We start from the raw sequence: 15420 nt of genomic DNA on the forward strand, positions 1-15420 counted from the left end.
GATATTTGATTAGTCACATCCTATGAAACCTCACAAACAATGAATTACCAAAAACCAAATCATCATTGCTATGGAAAGGAAACAAGAACTGGGCCCCGGGAACATGCTGTCACATAGTTATCAATTGAGCAATACAGTACCATATTTTACAGGTGTTTCTCTTTAATGACACCTTATTTAATATGTATGATTGATTAATTAACATTGAACTTACAGCCAACAGTATTAGACTCATGCCTGAATGAAACTTTACTCTATTCATTTCCACTGAGGGACACCACAGCCTTCCTTAGCTCAGGAACACTAAACAGCACATCAGCACTACTCTTGGGAACCATTGGAACAGTGACATAACCAAAGGAAGAGCACAAATAGGTTTAAATGTGGCATACATCATGAACGTACATTTGTTTACAACAGGAAAATCAAAACAAGACAGCAGATCACTGCCTTGTTTGACCTCAGCTGGGAAAGCATGTGCCAGGAAACTCCAATTTTTCACCATTCCAAATACATATGTGTCTGTGGATAACTGTGAAAGCTCCTCACAGTACTGATTTTCTGCCATTACAGATAAATTTAGTAAGTATGTGACTTTGAAAATAGGAAATGCATGAACGAGGATTGGCTATATACACATACATTCTCTTTCCTAGTTTCCCTTTTCCTAAAAGTAGCATAATATATACAGTCTTCCCTGCCTTGGCTTTTGAAGGGAGGAGAGGAAAAGGGAGGATGTGTGTATAATAAAAATTTCTACATGGTAACAGAGATGAATTCCACATTTCATTAAGAAAAAAAACAACAAACAAAAAACAAAACTATAGTGGACTTGAGTAGACTTCTTGATTTTTTCAATGACTTCTGGTGTACATTTGGCCGTCTCCAATTCTGTGGTACTAGAAATGGTATTTTAATAAACACCTCTCCATATACAGCTTTCTGTTTGGGGGCAGATCCCTGGAGTAGGTTGCTGGGATAAAGAATGAACGTCCATTTAACTTTGCCAGACATTTGACTACAGACTTCTTCAATAGCTGTTTCTAGCACGACTCAGACGAGTTAGATAGAAAGGACTGGAATTCGTGAGCCAGAGTTGAAGTGATATTATTATTATTTTAAAAGATTTATGTAATGAAAACCGAAGTGATAGAACAATTATGTATAAAGAATAAAACCAAACACGCTGTAAGCATTTTGAATGTTGAAACATTTCACCTTTCTGAGCGAGACTGTTCAACCAAAAGAGCAACTAAAGCTATCATCTTTTCAAGGGCAGCGGGTCTGTATTTCTCTTCTGCCAGAGAGAGTATATCTTCTTCTTCTTCCTCTTCTTCCCCTTCTTCCTCTGACAGCACTTCAACTTGAGGCTAAGTGGAACAAAATGCAATTTAATTTGCTATTAATCTTAATATCACACTGAAAACAGCTGGCTTATTTTAACATAACTATCAGAAAGATATGGCAGGAACATGTATTAGGAAAATCATTCAAAGGTCAAAGCCTAACTTGATACAGCATAAATGACAATCAGGACACTTTTAGATAAGTTGGAGGAACTATACAGAACAACAGTTCTCAAAATTATTTATCCTAGATAAATCCATTAATAACTTTTGTCTTATTGGAATCAAGCTCTTTGGATGATTAATCAAGATAAAAAATTATGAATATGATAAAACAGTATTTCTTACTGAATACAAATGCCAGTCACACATACAAAAGACATCTTATTGAGATATTCACTCCGGCTCTGAAACTCAAGAGACTATCAGTAATGGTAGTACTCAATTGGCTAAGACAGGAGAAATTATTAAGTCTGAAATCAGTCTAGGATACATAACAAGATCCTGTCTTGATAACAAAGGAAAGGAGGAAGGAAGGGAGGGGAGGAGGAGGAAAGGAGAAGAAAAGCAAGAAGGAAAGCAGTCACAACAGGTAGCCACACAGGCTGGTACCGGATCAGAACCAACGCATGAACTTTAAGAGACAGCATCATGGTTTTTTGAGACAGAGTTTCTCTGTGTAGTTTTGGTGCCTGTCCTGGAACTCACTCTGTAGCCCAGGCTGGGCTCGAACTCACAGAGATCCGCCTGCCTCTGCCTCCCGAGTGCTGGGATTAGGACACGTGCGCCACCGCCACCCGGCACATCATGGTTTTTAAGAGACTTTTCACTCAGCAGTCTGACTACGGATCAAAGCCCAACTTACTGTGATCTAAAAGAAGTGAAATTCTCTAAGCTTCAACTGCCTCATCTGTATTATGGAGATACAAACTGTACTTCTCTCTTAAGGATATGAGAAGGGTTAAATGAGATATTACACATAGGTCAAAAAACACAATGGTTAAGTTGTGACTACTAGGATGAAGTCTATTTGCTTTGTTCCATTTCTACTAATGAAACTTAACACTCAATTTGTTTTTTGACTTGGTATAAGCACTAAAGTAACAGGACCAAAACCAATATATGTAGGACCCTTAATGTTACCATACAAAAAGACAAAAGGATCCCGTGTAATGTGAACTACCAGAAGCCTGGCCTCTGTTGCACTGATACACAACAGAAGTGTACTTACATTTTCAGGTCCTTTGGTTCCCATATAGAAATGTACCATTGTAGATATGGCTTGCAAGGAAAGCAGAAACTGGCTCTAAAAACAAGTGATATAAATATTTTAATAAAAATGAACTGGAAATGCTAAAAGGGTATATAATTCAAATGAATAAAAATTAGCCTCACCTCTTCTTCACCCATCTTGGCAAATTCATAAAGGAAAGCAAAATACTCTGTCAGATGTTTGCTGTGAGGCTTGACACCATGTTCCATAATTAACAGCAGAGTCCTAACAAACCGAGTGACACATGAACGACCACCAATGTCTTCTACTGAGGCATCCATATCATCTGACCTGAAAAAAACACACACCTTAGAGAACACAGTAAACCTGCAGACAGATATTGTCTGGAACCAAACTACTTCTTTTGTTTTTTGTTTTGTTTTGAGATAAGGTCTGGTTGTATGGCCCTAGCTGGCCTGGAACTCGCTTTATGGATCAGGCTGGCCTTGAACTTGTAAGGATTAGCCTGCTTCTGACTCCTAAGTGCTGGGATTAAAGGTGTGCACCGCCATGCTAGGAGAACATTTTTTAAAACTCTAACTTACATCCTTTCATTTTGTGAAACAAATACTAACTTCAATAATGTAAGTAGTTATGTTTCTATTACTGAGACTAAATCAATCCATTAAATGTTAGTTGTTGAGAATCTTAAAGAGGCATTTAATTAAAAATTCAACAAACAGTATTCCTTTCTTAACATGTATTATTAGAGACAAATTTTTATAGCACAGCCCAAATATCTTCTTCTAGATACTTTAAGAGTCTGTTTTTTCTATAAAGAAGTCTTACCCGTCTTCCATTCCTGGTTGTAGATAGAGATGAGCATGCACAGGTCTCAATCTCTGAATCACATGGATACATAAACGCTGAAACATCTTTAAAGGAGAAACTCACATTAGGTAACAGACACTACAGTGGCATGTCTAGGTGTCATGTTAGTATACAGGAGGCAGAAGCATGAGGGCTGCACAGCTGACGCCGCTGGGCTTCTTGGAGTAACCTGAGCAATAACAGGTAGAGACTGCAGGCCTGGTCAACGGTGAGTGAACCTATGCACCAAGGCCCTGGGTACAATTCCCCAGCACCAGAAAATCATTTTTTAAAAACTCAGCTTTATGATAAGAGAGAAAACTCAAACTACTGGCTTCAGTAATTTAAATATCACACATAAAAGCTGGTGCATATGTATTGGGGAAGATACAATGAAACTGAGACCCACACATATCAACTAAGAGAAATACAGTGGTGCAGCCTCTGTGGTAAAATGAGAAATGTTAAATGTAAGAATGACTAGGTGACTAGCAATCCCCTTTTAAGTACATAGCAAAACAAATTTAAAATACAGATCAAAATAAAATCTTATAGGCAAATGGCTACAGCCACATCCACAACAGTCAGAAAAGAGCACTAGAGCAGGATGTGGTGCCCACCCCCACAACACTGGTATTCTGTAGGCAGAGATCGGAGGACTGCTGCAAGCTCCAGGCCAGCCTGGTCTACCTAGTGAGTTCCAGGTCAGACGCTGCTCAGTAAGTAGACATCTCAAATACTCATCGAATGAATAGATAACCACAATATGTTAACGCAGTCAATGGAATATTTGCTGGGGTGTGCGTGTGTTTGTGCAGCATGGATAGGATACTTTTTTCTGTTTGTTAAGAACAAGTATCACTGTAGCTCAGGTTACTCTCAAACTCATGGTAATTCTAACTAAGCCCCCTGAATGCTAGGATTAGAGGCATGAGCTAACTAAGTCAAGCCAGTCACGAAGGAGAACACCATGACTGTATAAAAAATGCTGAAAACAGGCAAATCCACAAAGATGAAAAGCAGAACAGTAGTTATGAGGAGTCAAAAGCATGAGGACACGACATGGGAAAACCACTAGAGATTCCCTTGGAGGTGATGGATATTTCTGAGAGAATTTTACAGAATAAGACTTATATCAAGACTATACAGTCTATAGCTCATTACTAGAAAAATTTCTGACTACATAGAATACTGCTAATACCTACAACAAAAGAAATATCCTTCAATAACAATTGGCAAGTGGCATGGTTGATATACCAAACATGACTGACACACCAAACATGAATATAAAACAATGTTTAAATATTCATTGAATAAATTTTCTAATGATTTAAGAAAAAAAAGATCCATTTGGCAATTCAGACTTTGGCACAAGAATACACGTACCCTATTCATGTAATGGCTGTAGGTAACTACAATACTCTAGGTAGACTCTGGAAGGAAGAGAAAAGCCAGCAGGAATAGCTGGTCATACTATATAAAGGAGAAAGTTCCTGTCACTTCAGAGTGACAGCTGGTGTTAGAAGAGCTGATGGAAACAAAGCAAATGACTTCTAGTACAGAGACAGAGCTTCACCAATCATTTTCAATGCCATTTATAAGCCAATTTAGAATAAACTGAAAGCCACTTCTTCTTTAAGGATATCCTTCCTTACCTGTCTCACAATTTGATTAGGACATTTAATTAGTATCTGCATTGGCCACCAGTCATCATCAGCCATGCGGTCTAAAAACCACTGTAAGAAAACAGAATATGATTTACTATTCACACAATACTTGTTAAGTTAATATGACTTAATAGTCACACAATACTTGTTAAGATATTTACTTGATGATTCCATCATTTTAACTTCTTACCAAAATGGCTTGTCTAATTGTTATAAAGTCTTAAATCTAAAATACTAAGGATCACTTCATGATAGGACTCCACAGACATCATTTTATTATTGTACAAGAAGGCATTCTGCAGTACTCAGAGAAAAGGAATACACAGTGGCATGGAGACAGAAAGTAACTGGAATAGATAAAGGTAGATTTAAGAGAAATGTAAAATGTAGATCCAGTCCGAACTTTAATTCAAGCCAACTGAAAACAGCTTGCTGGAAACACAGAAAACTAAGCACAGAGTTAAGTATTTGCTCAAAGTAAAGAAACTGTTTAATTCTAACCAAAGAAATTGAATTATGGTTACAGATTTTTTTAAAGTTCACATTTGTTAGACATATATACTGAATATTTATTATTAAAAATACGAAGCTGGTGTAGTGACACATTCCTTTAATTCCAGCACTCAAGTGGTAAAGGACAATGGATCTCTAAGTTTAGAAATGGAAAATTACTCTTTGTGGAAGCTGGGTAGCAGGAAAAGTAACCTTTCATTTTGACTTTTCCTCATATTCTGTTTAAAAATTTTATGAAATTTCTGGTGATCAGGTTCTCTCTTTTTTTTTTTTAAAGATTTATTTATTTACTATGTATACAGTATTCTGCCTGTATGTGTCCCTGCAGGCCAGAAGAGGGCACCAGATCTCTATACAAGCAGTTGTGAGCCACCATGTGGGTGCTGGGAATTGAACTCAGGTCCTCTGGAAGAGCAGTCGGTGCTCTTAACCCCTGAGTCATCTCTCCAGCCCAGGTTCTCTTTTTGTACTGCTAAAATTTAAAATCACAGGAGGATAGGAGAAAGCAAAAGTCTTCAACCAATGTCATCTTTCATGTACTATGCCACTGTCTCCTGTGTCTGCAAACGCAGCAAAAACTTGCATAGACTTTTTTGGTTGTTAATAAAAGATTATATTATTTATTTTTTTGTATTATATTTTATGTGCATTGGTGTTTGGCCACCACGTATGTCTGTGTGAAAGTGTCAGATCTTGGGAGTTACAGACAGGTGTGAGCTGCCATGTGGGTGCTGGGATGCAGCTGGTGCTCTTTAACTGCTGAGCCATCTCTCCAGCCCCCAAAGATTATATTAAGACAGCACTTCAGGTCTCACTGTCTATTAGTAGATTATCTCTAGGGACACAGTTTTCTTACTATTGGGAGGAAATAAAAGTGGGCATACATATATGCGTGCAGACATGTGGGAGTCAGATGGGCTCAGGAGAAGGTTCTCTCTTCCCATCTTTATGTGGTTTCTAGGGACTGAATTCAGGTCTGGAGGCTTTGTAGCAAGTGCCATGAGCCATCTTGCTAGCTCCTAAATATATTATTTTATATTAAAATTCAAAGTAGTTAACAGCTTGGTATGGTGGTGCACACCTATAATCCCAGGATTCAGGGGCTGAAGACAAGATGGTTGTCTTTATTTCAAAGCCAGCAAAAGATACACAACAGAACAAAAACCAAACAATCAATCAAATAAACATATCAAGTTAAGTGAGGGGCAGGAAAAATGGAAAGATTTTGGCTCCAGTGAGCAAACTTCTGGTTATAGGAGGAATAAATTCTAAGATCACTAAATATAGCACAGTTAATTATTAACACTGAATCGTTCACTTGAATTTGCTGAGAGTATATCTTAAATATCTTTATTCACATACAACACAAATAGTGTCTACATGGTCATCAATTTATTAATTTGATTGTGGTACATATTTACATTGTACAAATATATATCATAAATCATTATATTTTACATATTTGTTGTGTACACTTTGTATTTATCAATTATACCTCCAAGCTAGGGGACACAACTGAATTAAGACCAAAAAGGGAAAAGGATTATCTGGGGATGAGAGTTCAGCTCAGTGGTATAATATCTGATTCAAAACACAAGTATCAGTCAGGCATGGTGGTGCACACCTACAACCCCAGTACTGCGGGGACAGAGAAAGACAATTCTCTTTTTAGGAGGCCGTCTTACTACATAACTCAGGCTAACCCTGAACTCACCATATATACATGTATATGTGGTGCAGGCTGGCTTTAACACAGGATTATCCTGTTTCCCCACCTGTGTACTGGGATTATTGTTCTGTAGGATCACGCCCAGACGGAAATGTGTTTTATACTTGTGTAAACACTAAAAGGAAAATCCAAGACTACGGAAAAGAATTAATCTTTGAAACAGATTTGAAATAGAAGCTATAACTTTCTAAGTGATAAATATTAGGAACACTTACATGGAACTCTTATGACTCACAACAGATAAAAACAAGTTTGCTGTATCATCTCAGTTAAAATTTAAAAGAAAAAAGGAAACTTCCAAATCAGAGCAGCTGTGGAATTGTCTGCTGTCATCTTACCTCACAGGCTGCTTGACTATTATTAAACTGTTTGGTCAGCAGCTCAATCCACTGGAGCATTGTTGGCTAAAAAGGGAAAAGATACAAAAAGTCAGTCAGGACTTGAATCAATGACAACAACAAACGTAATTTTAGAAAAATGTAACGGACACAAAAATAGAACAAAAACACATACCTTCTCTTTTGAATGAATAAATGTCTCTAAAACAAAGGAAGTACTTAACTGTTTAAAAAAAGAGAAAGAGAAAGATTCAATTGAGCAAGAAACGACTCACTTACTGTGGAGCAATAAATCTAACAAAGCTACCTAAGCTGGTCATCACCTTTGCCGTCATGAGGGACACAGCTTTAGGATCTGGTAGTGTACTTGGAATACAACTGCACAGCTGCCACATAAACCTGGAATGAAAAAAAGTTACCTCAAGTCTTACACGACACTTTCTTCACAAAGAGGAGAAAAAGGAAGACGACAAATTCATCCAGACTTACCCAAAGTAAGTGTGTTCAAAAATGTTTTTGTCTTGTAAAAATTGCATGTTATCATGCCAAATCCACTGGAGAAAAAAACAGCACTTATCAGAAAGCAGTTTATTCACTATATCTTAGTATTTTTATTTAACAATAAGAAATGGTATAATCAGAAAACTTACAAAGGTAACAAACAAAAATATGCATTTAAAATTCATGTTGACTTTTTCTCCCAGGTATAAGGAGTATAAAAGTAGTATCTAAGGTTTGAGATGTGGCTCAGCCATTAACAGTATTTGCTGTTCTTGCGAGGAACAGGGCTCAGTTCTTAACACCCACCTGGTGGCTCATAACCATCCATAAATCCAGTTCGGGGGAAGCCAATGCCTTCTGACTGCCATAGGCACCTGGTATACACCTGGTGCACATACACAAATGCAGCAAAACACACACATAAAATTAAAAAAAAAATCTTAAAGAAAAGTGGTTACTAAACCTAACCCCCTTTTTAAAAATGTTTCATTTTGTGTGTATGTGTGTATACGCATGCACACACACACAGAATTTGTGTACTTCTTGCTCAAAGAGGCCAGAAGAAGGTGTTGGAACTCTTGGAAATAGAGTTACAAATAGTTACCATAAGAGTGCCGGGAGCCAAACCCAGGTCTTCTGTAAGAGCAACAAGTGTTCTTAACCTTAACCATTGAGCCACTGTTCCAAGCCCCACAACCTGCCCTTTAAAAAATTATTTGTTTGACTACGTCAGTGATCACAAGTTAACATTATTTCTAAAGATTTTGAAGTATGAGCTCTGAAATCTCGTCTAAAGAGCAAATACATAAAATGAGAAAACATAAAGCACGCTACATTTTGATAAAGACAGGTTTTAAAATTAAGGCATGTTTACATTTGATAAAAATTCTATGGCAATAACTGGGTGGTGAATCTCTGTGAGTTCAAGGCCAGCCTGGTCTACAGAGCTAGTTCCAGGACAGCCAGGGCTACACAGAGAAACCCTGTCTGAGGGGGTGAGGGGAATCTTGGAAGATCTTATACATTAAAAACAGACAACTATTTCTGATAGTAGGCCAAGTAGAATAATGCTGGTATTTTGTGTCCCCTTTGGAAAACACTAACAATGCTTCTAGCTTTTGTCAGACAGCTCCATAGTAACGTTATATTTTGGTGCTGGGAGTCTCATGCATCCTAAAAATGTGCTCTATCACTGAATTCACGCCCTTAGCCTCATAAAAGTATAAAAAATTAACTTCTGTTTGAAATATTGCTATTACTAGCTGTCTTTTTTAGCCCTGCACTTCTGTATGTATTTTGAAACTTAAGATGGTACGTTCACTTTCTTTTCCAATATTTGAGACAGGATCTGACACTGTAGCCAGCCTTAAAATCACAGCAGTCCTCTGGTATTACAGACTTACACCATCATAGTTAGTCGGTAGGTTCATTCTCAACTGATGGTGTCACTAACTCTCCACTGAAAGTATTCAACTCTCACTCCCCACCTTCCTAGCCTGTTTTATTAGGGCAACTATTCAGGTCACTGGGAAATTACAGGTTGACTCGCCAAATGCCCAGTGCTCCTCACTTTTGAGCATCTCTAGACACTGGATGTCTACAATGGTAAGGAATCATGACAGCATTCTGCCTACCTAATGAAAGCCTTCACAGCAAGAAAGTCCCATTCCAAATTTCTTACCTCCAGTCATGATCTCATTTCTAGATCTATTTTTTATTTCTGGCTATCTAGAGAGAGCCAGGCTCTTAGATGTAATTCCATGCTCTGAACCCAAGCCTAGTCTGTCTCCTAGATCCAACATACTCAGTGCTTGTAGTTCTGCTTCAAACACCAGTCCTTTGTGTACTTCATCAGTAAACCATGTTTAAAAGTTAACTGGATGTACCTGTAAATGTTAAAACTGCGTTTTTCACATCTTCCCTGATGATTTTTATGAATAATTGTTTAATCTCATGTCCAACCTTTCTTCTTCAACTCACTAAACATCATAGCAATATGTCTTCTTTCAGTTACTAAATATACCAATAAGCACTGTTTTGCTTAAAAGAATTTGAGGGACAGGGCGCGCGCGCGCGCGCGCGCGTGTGTGTGTGTGTGTGTGTGTGTGTGTGTGTGTGTGCGCGCGCGCGCGCATGTGTACAGAGGCAATGTGTACATACAAGTACAGATATGTTCAGAGTCTAGAAGGTGTTGGAACCTATGGAGTTTCAGTCACTGATGGCTGTGAGCTCCCTGGCAAGGGTGGTGGGTCCTCGGCAAGACCAGTAAGTACTTTTAACTGTTCAGCCATTTATTCCAGCTCCTCATATATATTTTCATTAACCTATCATAAGACAGTATTGCCATAACTGTTTTGTAAATATGCTAAGACCTAATTGGGATTACAGATATTAATGCTGACAGCTTACTTTTATACTGAAGTATTTATTGCACAAACACCTAACATAATTTAAACGGTTGCTAAAATCAAATTAACTTTTACCTCTAATAACTCTGATGAAACATCAAATTTGTATTCTCTGCCATTTTCTTCTTCTGGTTCCATGCGTTTGTAAAACAGCATATATGCACTATGTGTCTTTATGAAGCAAGGAGAAAATATATTTTAATTTTTGACAAATTATAATTTAAAATTAGATAACATACAACATTGTTAAATTATTACATATGAAAAAAAGATCACCTTTTCAAAGGAGAAATCCATAAATTTATCTGTAACCGAATCATAAGTTTTTGTCTGTGGGAAAAAAAAAATTACTCAGCAAGATTTATACATACAATATTTCATAAATGCCTATGTAATACTTCAAAGTAACCTTATAAATAACTTTAAAATAACAGTGTATTCATATAAATCCTATGTACATGGGCTGGGGATGTAGTTCAGTGGTAAGAGCACTGTTTAATGTGTACAAGGCCCTTTTGATACTCAGTAACACACACACACACACACACCGTAACAATAACAATACCCAAACCACTCCTCCGGAGCTATGGATATATCACAGTATTAAAGTGGTGGTTTAGCACACAAAAAGTTGTGGTTTAACCCACAGGAGCCACCCAAAAAAAGTCCTATGTACTTCACAAATTCTTTACTTCACCAACATTATTGTACACCTCTTTTAAGATGCTGAACACTATAAAATTGTGATCAACAATGTTGTAACAACAACAAAAAAAAACCCAAAACAAAATGAAAACACAGCAAGAAGATAGCTGGTATGAGCCTAATTTCTTGAATATGGTTAAATGGAAATAAATACTAAATATAAAAAGGGCTGGAGAGATGGCTCAGTGGTTAAGAACACTGGCTGCTCTTCCAGAGGACCTGGGTTCAATTCCTAGCACCTACATGGCAGCTCACAACCGTCTGCTATTCCTGTTCCAGGGGATCTGACACCTTCATACAAATGTACATAAACTAAATTTAAAAAAGGAGGAGGAGGAGGAGGAGGAGGAGGAGGAGGAGGAGGAGGAGGAGGAGGAGGAGGAGAAAATAATTTTTGGGGCTGTAGAGATGGCTCAGAGGTTAAGAGCACTGGCTGTTCTTCCAGAGGTCCTGAGTTCAATTCCCAGCAACCACATGGTGGCTCACAACCATCTATAATGAGATCCGGTGCCCTCTTCTGACATACAGGCATATAGAACACTGTATATGTAATAAATAAATAAATCATAAAAAAGTACTAAATATAATATGTATTTTCAGCAACATTATGGCTAAGATAGCTGAAGTATATATATTTTTGATTAAAAAAATACTTTTAATCCTTTGTATCTCTTCTCTGAATGCCTGCCTTGACATATCCCTCTCTGAACATTCCACCATTCTCTGTTTTCAAGGCTGTGTGCAGACCTCCACTGCTGACCCTAGCTCAAAAGGACTCCGAAGATGACAAAGTCATCTTGAAGATACCAAGATTTATGGCTTGCCTGATGTATAGTTTCTCAAAATCGAATAAAATGATTCTCAAGCTTAAAAAAAAATTCTCAAAATACTTCTCAATTTATCTCAAACTTTAAAAATTAAAAATTTGAGCATCGGAGCTAGAACTTTTTGTAGATGAAATGGACATGTCAATATATACATGAAGAATGAATGCAACTCACGGCTGACAGAGAAAGACGTAGGTCAACCAAAGACATTGGAAAAGAAGAAATAATTGGGCAGAGATTAAAAAAAAAAAAAAAAAAAGGTAAGAGAAGAGAAGGAAAGAACAGGGAGAGCCCAAGAAACAAACTACAAAAAGAGGAGAGTTGAGTAATATGAGAGAGACTTGTACTGGAGGGCTTCTGAGAGCATTAAAGACCACTTCTGGCAAGGCGGTGGTGGCACACACCTCACCACTTTTTTTTTTTTTTTTTTGAGACAGGGTTTCTCTGTGTAACTTTGGAGTCTGTCCTGGAACTCCCTTTGTAGACCAGGCTGGCCTCGAACTCACAGAGATCCGCCTGCCTCTGCCTTCCTAGTGCTGAGATTAAAGGTGTGCACCATCACCATCCGGCTAACCCCAGCACTTTGGAAGCAGAGTCAGGTGGATCTCTGAGTTTGAGGCCAACCTGGTCAACAGAGTGAGTTCCAGGACAGTCAGGGCTACATACAGAAAGCCTGTCTCAAAACTCAAACAAGGACACCTCTAAATGTATAGGGAAAAGAAGGATTTATTAGTAATTCTGGATAACTGCAGATGTGTGTGACACAAGGAATGCAAAGAATCGTTTTAAAGGGAATCAGCCTTGCTGTGTTATGGATCAATTCATGGTGATGGTAAGAGTCAGAGGCGAAAGTTCTTGAAAACAATACTCAATATTCAAGATACTTTCCAAAAAATACGTAAGAGAATGAGACCAGGAATTTACAGAACTATTTGCTAAAAGAAGAGATTTGTAAGTGTTTTCTTCACTGTCCTTTATTTTTAAAAAACCTAAGGAAAATGTTCTAGGAATAACACTTAGGGATGAGACTGGTTTAGACATAGAGTGCGTTTCAAACAGTGGCTTCGTTTTTACACATTTCCAAACTGTACGCCAACGGACTACTATTTCATTCAGACTGCAGATATGAGTACCCAGAAGTAAAGAGAAAGCCTTTTCTTAAAAAAAAGTTCTGTATAGAAAGTTATAATAACCATGGTTTTTAAATTTAACCATATTCAAGTCCAGTCTGATCTACAGAGTGAGTTCAGGACAGCTAGGGCTACATGGAGAAAGCCTGTCTCAAAAAAACCAAATCAAAAATTTAAAACAAACAAACAAACAATAAAGCAAGCTTAAAAAATCTTAATGGCTTATTTATGAAATAGAACTGGCTTCAAATATCTGACTTAATGAAACTCAACATTTTTTTTTTCTTTTTGTTCATAGGGTCTTCACTATTTAGCCCCAGCTGGCCTGTAACTGAACTCACAGAGATCCAACTATTTCTGCTTGGAATTAAGTGTGTACGTCATCACACTCAATGTGTACACACACACACTAAGAATGAGTATGATTGAATGTGGGCATCAAGTCTTTATTGTGAAGTAGGAAGATCAAACCCCAAGTCCTCGCAACCCCAGGCAAATGCATTCCCACTGAGCTGCACTCCAGTGAGACCAGGAAGAGATTTAACAATGACACTATACTCTTATCATATAACTGCTATGGTCCGGGTTGCCGGGCAATTAAAAATAATTATTTCAAATTATCGGAAATCAACTTTCTTGTGTAAGACTTTCCAGATTATGCCAATAGATTCGTTTTGTTCTAATCCCATGGATTTTTTTGAATAACTGGTATGTTTAATATAATTATTCTGCCACTGTACTTCAATTTGTATCTTACAATTTAATTTTTTTCATCTTACCTCCTTTATCAAACTATGGTTGAAGGCAGAAATAACAATTTTTAAACATTTCTTAGTTCCTGGTATATACAGCGAACACATAACAAATAAACCTTAGATTGAATATGAGCAGATATGATGATGATAAGTGAGTCTACTACTGAATTGTATAACTGGAAAAAAAATCACAAACCATTTACAATTATTAAATAAAACTTACCGTCATCTCACCACCAAAGCACTCAGAGGCAAGTTGAGCAGAATCGAAAGGTTTTACCTCAGCATCATTAAAAAGATACCTACAACAGAGCACATGGTACTGATCAAATGTATATGTACTAGAATCTCTGTACAGTGTCTACTATTTAAAAGACTTAGATATATAGTCACATTATTTGATGAGATAAATTCTAATAAATTCTTATTTTTATAACGTCTCTAGAAATTGGGAATATAATTTTTTAAAAGAGCCAAAATCACCTTAAAAACCTGACACATCTGAACTGAGGACAGTAGCCGAATGATAGAACATGTGCCTCACTTATCTGAGGTACTGGGTTCCATCCCTACGGCACATTCGTGAGCACACACACAATCTTACACATTCAATAACTACTGGATATTAACAAAAATAAAGAAGGTATGCTTAAAATCTAACATATAAAGCAATTAGATAGGAAAGATTAGGCAATGTGATAATCCTCTAAGATACAGATATCATTTTAAAATATGAACAGAACAATTCAATACACTCATGGAAATATAACCAAGTGGAGGGAAAAAAAGGGGGAGGAAAGGAAAAGGGTGGAAATGATATGATTACAATTTCAAAAAGAAATTAACTTTTTTTTTTTAAAAAAGGACTCTTTTGGCCAGGATGTCTGAAAGAATCAGAAGTAAGAACTAAATGCAACTATTCTGCTCACTGCATGAAGACCAATGCTAGTGGCTATGTATTTTGTTCAAAGCAGTATTTCCAAAACTCAGAAGAGGGCCTAAGCACATACACGTTCCTAAAGACGTCTGAAGACTAGAAAAGACTACGTGACTGATGCTAACTTGATAAAAACACAACTTGTGGAAGGAATAATGAAGGTGCTCAGAGGGGAGTGGATGCAGTCTATCTTCTAAAGAGCATGCACAAACTCTGGAACCACTAAGGAGAAGGCACTGAGTAAGGAGCTCCTCTAAGAATGGACAAAGGCTGAGTTACGATTCGGTGGGTACAATTGTCTATGAATCCCTAAGACTGTTAATATAAAGCTCATCTTCCAGAGGAAGGCATTTATCAAATTCTCACAATTTAAGGCCCATACATAAAATTATGAACTAATTCCTGTTTTTGAAAGTTGTCTTCAATTAAAAAATTTTTTTTTCTGGGCCCCCAAGATGGCTCAGCAGGTACGGGTACTTGT

At 37.3% G+C, this 15420-nt stretch overlaps 1 protein-coding gene across 3 annotated transcripts in view; it reads right to left on the bottom strand.

The window, feature by feature from the left end:
* Usp34 (ubiquitin specific peptidase 34) overlaps positions 1-15420 on the bottom strand; it is a 192867-nt gene that overhangs the window by 33241 nt on the left and 144206 nt on the right. For all 3 annotated transcript variants that reach the window (XM_059275318.1, XM_059275316.1, XM_059275315.1), the window contains exons 50-61: positions 14226-14304; positions 10862-10915; positions 10661-10756; positions 8166-8230; positions 8000-8075; positions 7852-7899; positions 7677-7742; positions 5085-5165; positions 3409-3494; positions 2742-2910; positions 2578-2652; positions 1219-1370 (exon numbers count right to left, since the gene is read on the bottom strand). In XM_059275318.1, the coding sequence (XP_059131301.1) occupies positions 1219-1370; positions 2578-2652; positions 2742-2910; positions 3409-3494; positions 5085-5165; positions 7677-7742; positions 7852-7899; positions 8000-8075; positions 8166-8230; positions 10661-10756; positions 10862-10915; positions 14226-14304 (1047 nt within the window). The remainder of the gene's footprint in view (positions 1-1218; positions 1371-2577; positions 2653-2741; positions 2911-3408; positions 3495-5084; positions 5166-7676; positions 7743-7851; positions 7900-7999; positions 8076-8165; positions 8231-10660; positions 10757-10861; positions 10916-14225; positions 14305-15420) is intronic.

Source organism: Peromyscus eremicus, chromosome 10 (genome assembly GCF_949786415.1).
Source record: "Peromyscus eremicus chromosome 10, PerEre_H2_v1, whole genome shotgun sequence".
Classification (NCBI taxonomy): Eukaryota; Metazoa; Chordata; class Mammalia; order Rodentia; family Cricetidae; genus Peromyscus; species Peromyscus eremicus.